The sequence below is a fragment of the Anolis carolinensis genome, unplaced genomic scaffold, assembly GCF_035594765.1.
Source record: "Anolis carolinensis isolate JA03-04 unplaced genomic scaffold, rAnoCar3.1.pri scaffold_12, whole genome shotgun sequence".
Classification (NCBI taxonomy): Eukaryota; Metazoa; Chordata; class Lepidosauria; order Squamata; family Dactyloidae; genus Anolis; species Anolis carolinensis.
In genome coordinates, this window is record NW_026943823.1 from 9,585,539 (window position 1) to 9,603,098 (window position 17,560).

At 39.9% G+C, this 17,560-nt stretch overlaps 1 protein-coding gene across 1 annotated transcript in view; it reads right to left on the reverse strand.

Moving 5' to 3' along the window:
* Positions 1-970: 970 nt before the first annotated feature.
* The window catches only part of rps6ka6 (ribosomal protein S6 kinase A6), a 61,133-nt gene continuing 44,543 nt past the window's right edge, over positions 971-17,560 (reverse strand). The window contains exons 15-22 of the mRNA XM_062963673.1: positions 14,298-14,423; positions 11,653-11,742; positions 9,644-9,802; positions 8,599-8,760; positions 7,635-7,711; positions 5,946-6,063; positions 3,197-3,337; positions 971-2,429 (exon numbers count right to left, since the gene is read on the reverse strand). Of these exons, the coding sequence (XP_062819743.1) occupies positions 2,304-2,429; positions 3,197-3,337; positions 5,946-6,063; positions 7,635-7,711; positions 8,599-8,760; positions 9,644-9,802; positions 11,653-11,742; positions 14,298-14,423 (999 nt within the window). The 3' untranslated portion in view covers positions 971-2,303. The remainder of the gene's footprint in view (positions 2,430-3,196; positions 3,338-5,945; positions 6,064-7,634; positions 7,712-8,598; positions 8,761-9,643; positions 9,803-11,652; positions 11,743-14,297; positions 14,424-17,560) is intronic.

Sequence of the window (17,560 nt, forward strand, 5' to 3'; positions counted from 1 at the left end):
GGTAAGAACCTACATATATACAATTTTTAAAAGTATTCCATTTGAAATCTTTAGGTTGACCTACTTTGCCACTCTCAGCCAAGCACTCAGCAAAACAACCCAGAAATGTGTAATTAAGAAGCGCTCAATATGCAGCGAGGTCTTCATTTTCAGTTGCGTGTATTCAAAGGCTTTTTCTTCTTGCTCACGTTAGCAGTGATTTTCATGAGTTCACAATCAAAGAAAGTGATTATGTTTCCAAATGAAACTATTCCAATCAGTGATCCTAATCTAAACTCGTCTTGCAACCAAATAATTCAGGTGTCAACAGTGCAGCTTCTCGTCTTTGGAGTCAGAACAACTGCACTGTTATGTTTGGTAAGGAAATATGGTGGGACCTTCATGCAGTCCCTACTAAAGTTTATTAGTGATAGTTACTTATTTTAAAAATGACATTTTCTGAGGATACACATGCATGCCATGTATCCAAAGGCACCGCATGGGCTAACATCCACCAGCTGAACTATTCCTAGCCCAGCCTTTCCCTATAATATCCGCTCCGGTTATTATGGAATGAAGTCCTGATCTAGGATGGCCTATCATTGGACAAAGTGAAGCAGACCGGAGATCAGTGAAATGGAGAAGACAAGTGTGTGCCATATATTCTCTTTCACTCCGAAATATATCTAGCTTTTCAGTTATCAGCATAATTAACTACATTATGTAACAAAATTGGAAAATATGTTGTCGAAGGCTTTCATGGCCAGAACCACTGGGTTGCTGTGAGTATTCTGGGCTGTATGGCCATGTTCCAGAAGCATTCTCTCCTGACGTTTCACTCACATCTATGGCAGGCATCCTCAGAGGTTGTGAGGTCTGTTGGAGACAGAAATATCAATAATGGGACTCTCTTCTTCTTCCCCTGCCGGTTCTTCGCCTTGAGTCAGCAAAGGCACATCAAGAAGTTTCAAATAAGACATGGATATTAGCATTTAGCTTTAAAATCTTTATAAAGTGTCTGAAAAATGACATTTTAGAACTTTTTTTTCTATTAAGGGCGAATAAATAAAAGCCATCGTGAAATATGGTATGTAATAAAAACATCAGTATATCTTACAATTCAGGATGAATTAAATGAAAAAACAAAAACAAACCCTGCCCAAATAATGGAACGAAAGGGGAAAGAAACCAAGAGCACAGTGAATTACTAAGGTCGCTTCAATTGCCTGACTTAAGTGAAACCAGCCATTCTTTAGGTTCTCTCTCCGGAGGGCTTATTCTATGATTCATAATCTCAGTGCAGACACGACTTTAGCCCTTCGACAGCGAATGAAGAGGGCACAGCTCATGTTACGGAAATGTACACCGATAATGGAACACGTTTAATCCCTTGTCACAGGAGGATCATATTGTTGTAGGGGACTCATCTAAATCAACTCACAGCCCTAGGATATTCTATACCTAAATGTTTTATTCTATACCTAAAGCATACCCGACGGACACTTAACCCTTTTCCTGGGCACCTCCAAGGACGGAGATGCCATACGTATGATAAAAAATATAACTAGTTATTATCCTAACTACCACCACTACTCCACAGCCTTAAAATGAAGGCACTCCCCATCCAGCCAACCAACCAATCCTACAGGTCATAACAATGCTTTTCATACTATTAATTGAAGTGCAGGTTCACAGCCGGTACTTTTTGCACACTTTCTTCAATTGCAGGTCTAGGGCTTCCTTGCACTTGTGCGTTTTGCACAGACATATTCTTTTCTGTTGTCTTTGTCTCATTATATCTATCCATTTATGTGAATGGAGTTCATTGGTAGAGGAACCCATTTACAAAACTATAGCACATACGTGTCATCTCTTTTTTTTCTCTTTACAATAGGGCCAGATAAGATAGCAAAAATACTAAACACTGACTTTTTTGTTCAGTTTTAAATTTACAACTTGAAGCAGTGTCTATGGTCCGCTAAACCATATTATTTTAATAAACTGGGCAAAAACTATACATTATTTAAAAGTATTAACACAACGCAATAGATCTCGGAAAAGGACTGTGTACGGGAACTCCTCACGGGTGTTGCCATGTGCCCTGACGCTTTGCTTCAAATGAACCGCTGACACTTCCTGCAAAAAAGCATTATGAATCCACCGTGAACCTACGGACAGTTTGTTTTCCCTCCTTTCTTCAAACAGAATTCAAGTAGTGCAGAAGGAACATGTAGATGCCTTTGAAACCACAGGCGAGGCAGACGCAGAGCCACTTATTGGATTGTTTTTCCCCTGCTCCGTTTTGGCTAAGCGTCCCAGAGGATCTATAAGTCCGTTGACGTTAGCTTTTTCATGCTCCGCCGTTGAGCTAAGCTTGAAGCTGCGACAGGCTCCAACACAGGCTGAAATGTCTTGTTGTTCAGTGCAGAATATGTAGCAGCCATCGCTCCCTGGAAAACAACATCGGAAGAAATCATCACCTCTCCATCTGCAACGGTGGCACAAACAAAGACATCTTGGTTGTTGTATGTCTTTCGGGCTGTGTGGCCATGTTCCAGAAGTATTCTCTCCTGACGTTTCGCCCACATCTATGGCAGGCATCCTCAGAAGTTGTGAGGTATGGATTAAGTAAGGAAAGGAAAGAATATATATCTGTGGAGAGTCCAGGGTGTGGCATTTATTTGAGAACACAGAAATACTGGACCATTCCAACAACTATAATGTCAGACTACACAGATAAGCCATTGAAATCCACAAGCATGTGGACAACTTCAACAGAAAGGAGGAAACCATGAAAATGAACAAAATCTGGCTATCAGTATTAAAAAACTCTAAAATCAAAACAGTAGATGGGAACCAACACTCTGAGGGCAAAGGACAGCTAATGATCAGTCAAAAGATGCCCCCAGGCAAGAGACAAAACCTTTCCAATGCTAATTAGGGTGATTAACTGAAACATTAATGCTGGCTTCCCAATTACAAAGGACTCTTGCCACACCCTGGACTCTCCACAGATATATATTCTTTCCTTTCCTTACTTAGTTTATCCATACCTCACAACTTCTGAGGATGCCTGCCATAGATGTGGGCGAAACGTCAGGAGAGAATACTTCTGGAACATGGCCACACAGCCCGAAAGACATACAACAACTCTGTGATCCAGGCCATGAAAGCCTTCGACAACACAAAGACATCTTGGACCGGCCATGGGCTTTACCTTTACTAGATGTGGCGCATCTTGCCTATTTAGCTGGTAATGCGGCAGCTGGTCCCTGCAGGCGATCCATGAATGTTTAAGCACTTGCTCCGCGGTGTATCGTTGATGTGGATCTACATGTAGCATATGAGACAGCAAATCCTGGATGAAAGTAAAGGAAGCAGATACAACAGTTACAACCCAGTCTCAGGAGGGGAGCTGAAATTGGCCCTTCATACAATGACAAATAGGCATGTGCACAAAATTCACTCCTATCGTTTCTACTGTTTCTTTCGTGTCTTCCGTTTCTTCGGAAGCACGGAACGGGAAGTCCTCACACAAAAATCTGCTCAACACGAAAGCCTGTTTTTGTGTATATCTAAACTTGCCTCCTTGCCTTGGAAATAGGGTATGTGTTTGGTGGTACATGCAGGTAGGCAGGCCCGGAGCTCAGCTGCAAGCATGCTCTGGGCCTGCCTGCATGCCCTGAACTTGCCTATTTGCCTTGGGGCATGCAGGCAGGCCTGGAAAGCATGTGTGCCTGCCAGTGGCCACAGCCAAGCACCTCTTACTCTAGAGTAGAAACAGTAGGTGCCAGGTAAGAAATACCCATACCAGGAAGAGGAGCCAGTGGGTGGGTGAGAAGACCCCCTCCCCAATAATGGTCCGATTTTTGGACCCTGAAATGAGAGAACCAAAAACGATCCTCTCAATATCGGGAGGCTTACAAAAAACAGATTGGGGCTAGCAAACAAAAGCTAGCATGCAAAATGGGACAAAGTTTCCCTTGAATGCACATGCTTAATGACAAAGTAATTTTCTTGTCCAATGTACATATTGGTACCTCAAATGATAGACCTGTATCTGGATCTATTTGACCTGCTGATCCCAAAAAGGACCCATTTCCCCCTATCATGTTGAAATAGCAAAGCATTTCCAATTATAGAATACAACTAGCTGTGCCCGGCCACGCGTTGCTGTGGCGAAGTCTGGTGGTCTGGGAAATAAAGTATTGAGGAATTGGTGGTAGTTAAGGTCAAGGGTAAAGGTTTTCCCCAGACATTAAGTCCAGTCGTGTCTTACTCTGGAGGTTGGTACTCATCTCCATTTCTAAGCCGAAGAGCCGGCGTTGTCCATAGACTCCTCCAAGGTCATGTGGGATGACTACATGGAGCGGCGTTACCTTCCCGCCGGAGCAGTACCTATTGATGCACTCACATTTGCATGTTTTCGAACTTCTGGGTTGGCAGTAGCTGGGGCTAACAGTGGGGGCTCTCTCTGCTCCCCCAATTCAAACCTGTGGCCTTTCGGTCCAGAAGTTCAGCAGCTCAGCGCTTTAACACGCTGCGCCATCAGGGGATATTATTTCCTAAAGGTTGTGAATATACAATATTTCTGATTGGTTTTTTTTGTTTGTTGGAGGCAAGTATGAATGCTGCAATTAGGAAAAATGATTAGGATGTAATGGCCTTGCAGCTTTAAAGCCTCGCTGTTTCCTCCCTGAGTGAATTTTTTGGGAGGTGTTAGCTGTTTTTGTAGTCAGTGTTTTAAATTCATTGTGATATTTTAGTGGTAAATTTGTAAATACAGTACAGTAGAGTCTCACTTATCCAACATAAACGGGCCGGCAGAACATTGGATAAGCGAATATGTTGGATAATGAGGAATTAAGGATAACCCTATTAAACATCAAATTAAGTTATGATTTTAAAAATTAAGCACCAAAACATCATGTTAGACAACAAATTTGTCAGAAAAAGTAGTTCAATACGCAGTAATGCTATATAGTAATTACTGTATTTATGAATTTAGCACCAAAATATCACGATATATTGAAAGCATTGACTACAAAAATGCGTTGGATAATCCAGAACGTTGGATAAGCGAGTGTTGGATAAGTGAGACCCTACTGTAAATACTACATAGCATTACTGCGCATGGAACTACTTTTTCTGTCAAATTTATTGTATAATATGATGTTTTGGTGCTTAATTTGTATAACGATTACCTAATTTGATGTTTAATTGGCTTTTCCTGAATCCCTTCTTATTATCCAACATATTCACTTATCCTGCCGGCCTGTTTACGTTGGATAAGTGAGACTCTACTGTATATTTCTAATCTTATATTATCTGCTCAGAACTGGATTATATGAGGCTCCTTCTTCACAGCTGTATAAAATGCACACTGAAGTGGATTATATGGTAGTGTGGAGTCAAGATAATCCAGTGCAAAGCAGATAATATAAGATTATAAATGGGTTATATAGCTGTGTTGAAGGGCCTTGAGTCTACACTGCCATATAATCCAGTGCAAATTAGATAATCTGTGGAAGAAGCCTAAGTGAGGCCTAAATCTGCCTGTCCCCTAACTGAAACCTGGCTGTCCCTTGGTTGCTAGGCAACCAAGTGGGCAGAGATTAGCCCTCTAAACTGGCAGCAATTGGATAAAAAAAATTATTGCTCTCCCTCTAATTAGGACTTTATTTTTCTTTTCTTTCTGTTGTATCAACCTTGAGGCGTGGATGATGGGTTGTGTTGTCAAATTTTGAGGTTGGGGGGCCTGTACTTTTGTTGTTTTGTGAATCGCCGTGATGCCATCACTCTTTTATATATATAGATACTATTTGAATGACCATGTGGTATATTGACAGCATCTGTGTATGACTGTGAATGTCATGATACAATACCAAAGGGAGGGTGGTAATGGCGGAATCATAACCATGTGAGGGTTATTGCACCTTCCCATCCATTTGTGTAAGATAATATACCTTTGCTGCATCTGAAACCGTATCCCAGTTTCCTCCGCTTAAAGAAAAATTCCCACTGCCTATCCGTAAGAGGATTTCCTCAGGGGTGTCATTGGGACCATTGGCAAAAGGAGTATACCTGGATGTCAGTGTAAAAAAAAGAGAAAATTAATAAAGTAACTCCTACTACATTGATAGTACAATAATATTGGTCTCTTCCAACTCTATATTCTGATTCTATTGCTCTTTACTTTACATCCTTTTAAAAAATCACCTATTTACTAATGCAGAGCTTTCCAAACTCTGTGTCAGGACATACTAGTGCATTGTCTGCAGTCCAGAGGTGTAATATATGCTAGAAAAAAATTGTTCCCAAGAAATGTGCCTGGTAGCATGGGTAACTCAGGGGTTAAAACTACTCAGTGCCTAGAGAGGCTGGACCAGAACGACACCGCCAATCCAGTGAGACAGATGTCATGTCCAGGGTGTCAACTTAGAGATAAGCATGCAGGACAATGTAATAAAAGGCCTGAGCATGTGCTTGATCTCTCTTTCCTGCTGTGATCATCTGAATGTGAGTAGCCAGAGATACAGAGTTCCAGTGTGCTTGATTAAAGAAGCACAGAGGCAGGGGAAGAGCACAGAGCCACAGCTGCTTCAAAAGTGCATGTCTCAGATCCAACTGTTTAGGATCAAGGAGAAATTTCCAAACCTCAGTTAAACAGTAAAGATTACATGAAACAATGATATATATTATATATTGTATGAAACTCTTATAAGAGGTTGGTGTCAGGGGATGATGGGTAGCAGAGTGAAATCCAAAAATTCACCATCCCGGTCTTCACCTCCTTCACTCCAGACTGTCTCCCGTGTGGAAAAACAGCACTGGACAAACACACTCCAGCAGATGAGGGTTCGGTTGGAAATCCAACGGCAATAAACTTTTATTTACATTTCTATATACAAACAGAGCAAATCAGTCCTTCTCTCTATGAGTGCTCGCCGAAGCGACTCATGCACGCATACACACTGCTCAACTCCTCAGGAAACTCCTCTGCATTCCACAGGAACAGGAAAGAAAGTCCCGGTCAAAACAAACTTGACCCCATTGGTCCTGTGATACATCAGTCATAGCAGACTCTCATTAACTCCATAACTGCTGAAATGCCTTGCCAAAAAACTAACACATAAGGCATTTCTAATAACCCAGATTGATTTTAACATTTCACAATACACAATACCCTGACAGTTGGTCCAACCTCCAGCTTGCTAGTTAAACCCAGGCTGTGGCGCAGGCGGGAGAGCAAGCCAGTGCAATTAACTGCAATGAATCACTCTGACCAGGAGGTCATGAGTTCGAGCTCTGCTCGGAGCCTATGTTTGTTTGTCTTTGTTCTATGCTAAAAGGCATTGAATGTTTGCCTATATGTGTAAAGTGATCCGCCCTGAGTCCCCTTTGGGGTGAGAAGGGCGGAATATAAATGTTGTAAATAAATAATAATAAATAAACCGAATGACTGTGTCACGAAAGGATGCGGGTCTAAAAAGTCTGTCACCAACAAAAAATGTTTGGAAAGCTCAGCACTAAAGTTTTGAATCATCACATTTCATAGTAGAGGATAATGTGCTAAAGCTAGGAAGCAGAGAATAAGAATTTCTAAATAAGTTCTGAATGCAAGCAAGATTCAGAATGAGAAAGATGCTCCTTACCCGGCCAACATGGTATAAAGGAGGACACCCAGGCTCCATATATCACAAGCAGCATCATATCCCTGTCTCATGAGAACCTACACGAGAGATAACGACAGAATACTTTCTGAGAGACTATCACTGGAAAGCTCCAAATAAGAAAAATGATTTTCAGAAAATAGGAGCAATACATGACATTCATAGTCAAATACAGTGGCTACCTTTTCTGAAATGTTATGAACCATTTAGTCAATTTATTTTGGAAAGGTTTATCAAGTTGAGTTATGAGGACAGGTCTGTATAAAGGTAAATAAGTAAATACGCCCGGGCTGTGGCGCAGGCTGGTGAGCAGTCAGCCAGCTGCCGCCAGCTGCAACAAATTACTCTGACCAAGAGGTCATAAGTTCGAGGCCAGCTCGGAGCCTATGTTTGTCTTGTCTTTGTTCTATGTTAAAGGCACTGAATGTGATCAGCCCTGAGTCCCCTTCAGGGTGAGAAGGGCGGAATATAAATACAGTAGAGTCTCACTTATCCAACACTCGCTTATCCAACGTTCTGGATTATCCAACGCATTTTTGTAGTCAATGTTTTCAATACATTGTGATATTTTGGTGCTAAATTTGTAAATACAGTAATTACAACGTAACGTTACTGCGTATTGAACTACTTTTTCTGTAAAATTTGTTGTTAAACATGATGTTTTGGTGCTTCATTTGTAAAATCATAACCTAATTTGATGTGTAATAGTCTTTTCCTTAATCCCTCCTTATTATCCAACATATTCGCTTATCCAACGTTCTGCCAGCCCATTTATGTTGGATAAGTGGGACTCTACTGTACTGTAAATAAATAAATAAATAAATAAATAAATACGAGGGAGGAAACTGCATGTTTTTTCTATTAAAAGTAAGATACAAGGGGAATAAATTTTATGATGTAGCTACTTTCTTGAGATTTGCACAAAAATATACAAGATATTGTGTACCTCTGGTGCAACAAAGTTGGCTGTGTAGCATGGAGTTAGGAGAAGCCCGTTCTCCCCCCGAAGCTGTTTGGCAAAACCGAAATCACAGATCCGGATGGAATCGGCGTTATTGGAATCGTCCATATACAAAATATTACTGGGCTTCAGATCTCGATGCACTACCTGGAAAAACACAAGGAGGCAAATAACATGTGCTGAATACAAAAGCACGACCTGCTATGGTTCATAGCTTTTGCAAAACGTTAAAACAAATTACTTCAAGACAGTAAGTATGCAAGAACAATATAGGAGCCTTAATTGTTGAGATTATTTACAATACGAATCCCATCTAAACACAACTAACAGATCACTGGCTTAGGATCTTAGCACATAAGGAAATACTCAGTTTTGGTGACTGTTTGAGAATGATTGTGAATGGATCCCATCACATGACATTTGCCCCATTCCGTCAGTATTCCGTCAGAATCCGTCCGCAAAGTGACACAGATTAAAGATACCAGATTAAAGTTACAGTAGAGTCTCACTTTTTCAACATTCGCTTATCCAACGTTCTGGATTATCCAACGCATTTTTGTAGTCAATGTTTTCAATACATCGTGATATTTTGGTGCTAAATTTGTAAATACAGTAATTACTACATAGCATTACTGCATATTGAACTACTTTCTCTGTCAAATTTGTTGTATAACATGATGTTTTGGTGCTTAATTTGTAAAATCATAACCTAATTTGATGTTTATTAGGCTTTTCCTCAGTCCCTCCTTATTATCCAACATATTCGCTCATCCAACATTCTGCCGGCCCGTTTATGTTGGATAAGTGAGACTCTACAGTACCAACAAATAAATACCTACAGACCAGGGAAATCATGTTACGCCCTATTCTCCCTTGGTCAGACCACATCTGGAATCACACTGTGATTGGTTATTATACCACATACTATCTGGTTTACTCAACCAAAATAATAAGCCCCCTTAATTGCTGTTTGTACAGGAATGTAAATATTTTGTTAACACAGAGAATAATCGGAATGTGTGCAACTTACTCCTTGACAATGAAGGTAGTCTACTGTTTTAGTGATCGTATATAACACAGCACTCGCTTCCCGTTCCGAAAAGCACTTTTGTCGAAGAATGCGATCCAGCAGCTCCCCTCCCTTCATCAATTCGGTGACAAGGTAGATGTATTTACCATCATCGTATACCTGTCAAAATATAACGCTGTTGGGTAATTTGGGGTTCTCAAAGTACAGAAGCATCTCAACATTTATTTCAACAAAATTTAGAAATACTCAGATATTCATTTCAAAAAAAGGATTGGAGATGGATGTGAGATAAAATATAGGCTGGGTTTACACTGCCATATACTGTATATACTTGAGTATAAGCCTAGTTTTTCAGCCCTCTTTTTAAGACTGAAAAAGCCCCCCTCAGCTTATACTCGGGTGAGGGTCCTGGCTGGCTTATATTTATATACTCGAGAATATATGGTACATTTATTATTTTTCTCTATTATTGTTGCTACTATTACATTTATTTTACTCTATTTTTATTATTATTAATAATAATACATTTATTATTTCACTCTGATCTTATTGTTATTATTATTGCATTTATTATTTTAATTCATTATTACATGTATTATTTTCCTGTATTTATTATTATTGTTATTACATGTATTATTTTACTCTATTATTATTAAAAGGATACATAAGCATATTTACATTGAAGAAGATGAGAATAATGATTTGATCAGAGTTGGACAGTCTAATAATAATAATAATAATAATAATAATAATAATAATAATAATAATAATAATAATAACAACTTTATTTTTATACCCCGCCCCATCTCCCCGAAGGGACTCGGGGCGGCTTACATGGGGCCTAGCCCGATAAAACAATCAAATATCAATGATACAACAATAAAACAATTATACCAATAAAACCTCAATTATCAGTAAAACAATCGATAAAATCGACATGAAGCATACAATATTAAAACAGGAGACTAATTCATAAAACCCAGTACAGAATGTGCCGGAATGGGGAAGGTATTTCACGGTTGAAATGGACAATAAAGTACAAAATAACATTGGCAACACCTCAAGAATGGGGCTATTATAAAATGGGCAGATAGATCAGTCCAACAACAAATTAAGTGTCAAAGGCCTTTTGGAAGAGCCAGGTTTTTAAGCTCCTTCAGAAGGAGAGGAGGGTAGGGGCCTCTTAAATTTGAGCTTTATGTAAATATTCGAAAACATTTAACCTACTGAGGCCTCAATTAATGTAATTTTATTGTTATCTATTTTTATTTCGGAAATTTACCACCCTCGGCTTATACTTGAATCAATGTTTTCCCAGTTTTTTGTGGTAAAATTAGGTGCCTTGGCTTATATTCGGGTCAGCTTATATTTGAGTATATATGGTAACTCAGCTTCAGAATGCAATTACTTGCATTGAACTGGTGCAGACTCATATAATCCAATTCAAAGCAGATAATCTGAATCCAGAAACTGGATTATATGGCAGTATGGATCCAGCCTTAAGTCTCATTTTTGGGATGCTCATTGACATTTGCACATTTCTTGAAATCTTTACAGCCGTGACAATTACCAACAACCCAGTTTTTGCTTGCTATTCCCATGCTTATTGTAGCGAACTCAATGTTTGTGTTGGTAAATTCAAATGCATGCTCTGTTTCTTCATAACTTTCACTGTATGCTTAGAATAAATTGATAAAGGCATCAATAAAATATTATTAATTAGCACAGTACATTATCCAGGAAAAGTTGATTAACAGATTTCTACATGCACATATTAAATTATGCATTGGATTTACTTAATGGAAGTTGTATGTGCCATAATAGGAATGTGTGAGCATAGGACTGGGTTTCAAAATTTGAATTAAATATATTGAAATGTTCAGCATGTTTTCAAAGTTATCAGAAGAGGATATAGATATTATATTGGGGAAATAACCTTAAGACAGTGGTTTACTGCCTCAATATATACAGATGACAGACTATTTCGGAAACGAGCTATAATTACTCACATCTTTTAATGTAATGATATTAGGGTGCTGTCCATAACGCATCAGAATCTCAATTTCTTCTGAGGGGTCTCGTTTACTCTTGTCAATTATCTAGAAAGAGCAAAGAGTACGAAAAGTCACACAATATTAACCTCAACACAAATATAATATACCATGACACCTTAAAGGCCAAATCTAAGCATTTGAATGTTAAATTATTTTAAGACAGATACATGGTTTCATTGGTAACAGCCTACTTTGTCAGGCGCATAAGAGTAAAATTATATTAGCAAGCACAATATTTTATTGGAAAATCTACAACCAAAAGACCTACTCCACAACAATTCAGTGAAAGGGTGATATCTTATAAGTGCAGGCTCTTGAAAACTTGGTTGTGGGGCCAGGCTTTCGAATAAGAATCAGCAGCATTAATTACTATTATGTATACTGGAACTCAATTGACAGACCCAGTCTTTTAAACTTGTACACGCCTACCTATATTTTATAAATGCATTTTATGAATGTTATATGTAAGTTAATTTTTTAACTGATTTATAGTGTATTGTACTGTTTTTATATGTCTGTTTTATTGTAAGCCGCCCTGAGTCCCCTGTTGGGTGAGAAGGGCGGGATATAAATATTGTAATAAATAAATAAATAAATCACACCCTAGCCAAGGTGAAATCTAAAACAACTAGAGCACAATTCATGAACATGGTACATTTCATATAGGTTGCTGTGAATATTTAGATGCATATTTGTTGGAAATAACAACCTTCTACAAGCCTCCTAAACTAGTTATTTGTTATATGTATAATTGAGATTGATTGCTATATTGTGTGTAATTATTGGTATGCAGCTTTCCCCTTAACTCTATGTTGTTTAAGGTTGTGGGAGAGACTACAGACCATGTGACCAGATCTGGGACTATTCAGACTGAGACTTCATTTTAGAAGTCAGTACAGTTGAGTATAGTATAGTAGTCAGTATGCATCAGTCAGTCAGCACAGTATGTAGTTGAGTTAAGTATGTTGCAGAAGTCAGTCAGCATGCATTAGAAGTTGGTCAAGTACAGTATGCCTCAGAAGAGAGTGTTAGTCTGTATGCAACAGAGAAGAGACTAAAACCGAATGCTTAAAGAACAGACTGTTTAAACTTTAAACCAGTAAGAAATGTACCTGTATGCTAAATACATGAAGTTTTGTAAGTAAATAAACTATGTAAACTTTTAACGAAGACTATTTATTTTTGGTCTCTTGAGAGCATGATTTAAAGGCAATATATTTTATGGGAGAGTAGATGTATTTTTGGGCCACTGAAAAGAAACACTTCCGAAGATTTTATGCATTGGAATATCTTTGTTCCTAACAGTTCAAAGAGAAAACCAGGGATATCAGTCTAACAATTGAGAAACCTAAATGGCCTTGCATAAATACTAGTGGATATTTACCACTAAGGAGAAGATTGACTCAACTGTGACGGCGCGAGTGGCGCCATCTATATGTCAAACTGTAAGTTGCAAGATTTGAATTGTATCATGCCTGATTTTGCTTTTACCCTGTAAATGTAGTTGGACTGATTGGTTATTTATAGCTGTCAATCAATGTTGTTTGCACCAGTTATTTGCTCCCTCAGCTCAATTGTTTGACTCCACCCTTTTCTGGAGTGGGTCAGTGTTTCCTTTTTCATTCCACCATCAAGCTTTCTATCAGATGGACGTGAGAGGGAGACTTGGCTCTAAAAGCCCTTGATTAAGTTACCTCTCAGTACCAATTCTGAAGTTCTTACCCTTGAGACTTACGCTTCATGTTCAGGGCCAACCTGAACGACGTTGAGGAGTCTCAAGAGCCTTCAAATCAGTCCTTTGGCAACAGAGGAAGACTCTGTCTTCAAACATAGGCCATTTGGACTGAGGCTGAGTTTGCTCCGGCATTCACAGCCATTGAGAAAGAGGGATCTGGAAAAGCTTCTCAGCTACAGAGCTCCTTGGACTTAAAACAACCAAAGACTGTAATGTGTATTTTTCTTTACCCCTTTGAAACTTCCAGCTTATTGGGATAACCTTTTGTGAACAATAAAACCAGTTTTTGAGTTATGTACAGTGTTTGGTCCTTGGGAGTTCCAGTTTCCCTAAAGGAGGACAAGAAACAACCCCCTGGGGAAAGCTGTCATGTCCATGCCTCTTCTGCTAAGAGTTACAGCCCCAGGCCAACTATGTAAACTTTTAATGAAGACTACTTATTTTTGGTCTCTTGAGAGCATGATTTAAAAGCAATATATTTTATGGGAGAGTAGATGTATTTTTGGGCTACTGAAAAGAAACACTTCTGAAGATTTTATGCATTGGAATATCTTTGTTCCTAACAGTTCAAAAGAGAAAACCAGGAATATCAGTCTAACAACTGAGAAACCTAAATAGCCTTGCATAAATACTAGTGGATATTTACCACTAAGGAGAAGATTGACTCAACTCTTCTCAGGAAGATCATACTTTACAAAAAGGTTATGATTATTCCAAATAGTGTGAATGCCAATTGATCTCCAAAAAAGGTCACACTTCCAAATGGCTATGGAGATTCTGGCTTTCCAAAAGGTTACGATATCTAAAAAAGGTCATGCTTTTTATTCATAATTTCTGTGGAAAGAAAGAGGGATCCCATACATACCTTTACGGCAAACTCCATGTTTGAAACTATGTGAATACAACGTTTACACACTGAGTACGAGCCAACACCAATGTCCTCCTTGAGTTCGTAAGCATCTGTAAACAGTGCACTGTTCCCATGAAGTTGCTGAAAACAAATATAAACTAGTATTATTACACCAGAATCAGAGATCCAACTATTCTCAGACATATTGGGTTTGATCCAAAGCATCTCTGTTTTGTCTGGATTGAGTTTCAATTTGTTTTTCCTCATCCAGCCCATTATCTCCTCCAGGCATTCATTCAGCTGCTATCCTTAGCTGAAGCTATTTTGAAGGCATGGAGAAATATATTTGGGTGTCATCAGCATACTATAAGTTTGTATTGCTATGTTTGTTTACTGTTTTGATTTGGTTTGTTTCTATTGTTTATTATGGCACTGAATGTTTGCCGTCTTTTGTTGGAAACCGCCCTGAGTCATAAGAGTCATAAGGCGGGTTATAAATAGATATTATTATAATCATCATCATCATTATTGGAGCCCCTGGTGGCACAGCGTGTTAGAGCACTGAGCTGCTGAACTTGCAGACCAAAAGGTCACAGGTTTGAATCCGGGGAGCGAAGTGAGCGCCTGCTGTTAGCGCCAGCTTCTGCCAGCCTAGCAGTTCGAAAACATGCAAATGTGAGTAGATCAATAGGTACCACTCCGGAGCGAAGGTAACAGCACTCTATGCAGTCATGCCAGCCACATGACCTTGGAGGTGTCTGCGGACAACGCCGGCTCTTCAGCTTAGAAATGGAGATGAGCACCAACCCCCAGAGTTGGACACGACTAGACCTAATGTCAGGGGGAAAACTTTACCTTTACCTTTTATTATTATTATTATTTTATTGTATGACACAGCAAACAAGATAGATATGCTGGATTTCATAGCACAAAATCACAAGTCGAACACTTCCCAAGTGTCTAGGACTGTGTGATGTATTTTCGCATGATGCATGCAGATCCCAGTTGGGTGGCCTTTTGCAGTTGACAGATCATAATTTTGTCAATGTCTACTGTTTCCAAATGCTGGCTGAGATCTTTTGGCATGGCACCCATCACCACTGGGACCACCTGCACTGGTTTCTGCCAGAGTCTTTGAAGTTCAGTCTTGAGGTCCTGATAGCAGTTGAGTTTTCCCTGTTGTTTTTCGTCAATGCGACTGTCACCTGGGATGGCAACATCAATGATCCAAACCTTTTTCTTTTCCACAACTGTGATGTCTGGTGTGTTGTGTTCCAGAACTTTGTCAGTCTGGATTCGGAAGTCCCACAGGATCTTTGCGTGCTCATTTTCCAATACTTTTGCAGGTTTGTGATCCCACCAGTTCTTTACTGCTGGGAGGTGGTACTTGAGGCATAAGTTCCAATGAATCATTTGGGCCACATAGTTGTGCCTCTGCTTGTAGTCTGTCTGTGTGATTTTCTTACAGCAGCTGAGGATATGATCAATGGTTTCGTCAGTTTCCTTGCAGAGTCTGCATTTTGGGTCATCAGCTGATTTTTCGATCTTGGCCTGAATTGCCTTTGTCCTGATGGCTTGCTCCTGGGCTGCAAGGATCAGGCCTTCTGTCTCCTTCTTCAGGGTCCCATTCGTGAGCCAGAGCCAGGTCTTCTCCTTATCAACTTTTCCTTCAATTTTGTCAAGGAACTTTCCATGCAATGTTTTGTTGTGCCAGCTGTCAGCTCTAGTTTGTAGTGTGGCTTTCTTGTACTGGTTTTTTGTCTGCTGTGCTTTGAGGAGTTTCTGATTTCTGACTTCAATCAAAGCAGGTTCTTCACTTTGCTTTACATATTCTGCCACCTTGACGTGGTGGAGGGGCTTAACTGCTCCAATGATGACTGAGGGCTGTGCTGGCTGTAGTGTAACTACCGGCAGGTCCAACCAAGCCAGAGAGGCCTCAGCTGAGGAGTGGAACTAAGAGCACCTAACCCATTAGCATTATGGAGAAACAAACCCAAACGAAGCCTATACTGGCTCGGTCATCACCCAGGATAAAAAGGACCGCGGTGGATGCTGCTGATTCTGGACATCCATTGACAAGTGGGCTATGGAATCAAAATACAAATGAACAGTCACAGAAGCGGCAGAAATATACAATGCCAGAAAACCGCACAATTATTATTATTATTATTATTATTATTCTGAGAACACCTTACCCCATGCCTATGGATGGTCTCACCTAGCAGCTTCATCTAAATATTAAAAAGCATTGGGGATAGAATGGCGCCTTGTGGGACACCACATAACAGCTCCTTTTTGGAGGAGTAGCTATCCCCAAGCACCACCTGAGAAGTACGACCAGAAACATGAGTTAAGAGCCTGTCTTCTAACCCATTTCTCATACTGAGGATGCAGACTAAAGCTCTGTCAAGTCATTTTCCTGAACATGTGAAGACATGCTGTCCCCATGCTGCCCCAGTGCCGAAATGCATCAGAGGGTCCGAATGAATGAACCATGCAACTGGAAGAACCGCTTTAACAGGAACTATCAATTGCATTGAGTGTTTTCCTTGGCATCAGGAGACTGAAACCTGAGATTTTGCCATTCAAGAAGGAAAGATGAAGAACAAGAAATCGGCTGGGTATGCGGCATAGGGGAGAGGCCGCATGTGCCTTCTTACATTGTGCCTTCTTACATTGATCGAACACCTGCAAAGGGCTCAACTGCAGTTAACAGCACCAAATAAGCTATTTTCCACCTGTCTTGCTTGAAAGTTGTCATAGTTAGAATGATAAGAAACGGTTGTTACGAGAAGCTTCCCAAACTTTTTGAAACTTTCCCCATGAGGAAGAGGACAGTGCATGACTTCAAGGCTGAGAGCAATTTGTTCTTGTTTGTACATGTCGTGTCCAACGATGATATAGCACAATATGCAAACGTGGACATTTTTGTGTGACCCAGATGCTAATGAGAAGCCAAGTGGGCTCGGGCTGTGGCGCAGGCTGGAGAGCAAGCCAGCTGTAACCAGCTGCAATGAATCACTCTGACCAGGAGGTCATGAGTTCGAGGCCCGCTCGGAGCCTATGTTTGTCTTGTCTTTGTTCTATGTTAAAAGGCATTGAATGTTTGCCTATATGTGTAATGTGATCCGCCCTGAGTCCCCTTCGGGTGAGAAGGGCGGAATATAAATGCTGTAAATAAATAAATAAATAAATAAGTGCCTAAACTGGTATGTTACATGTAGAGAGGAGAATAAACTTCCGCAATTTCTAAACCAGAAATTGCACAAATCAGCTCT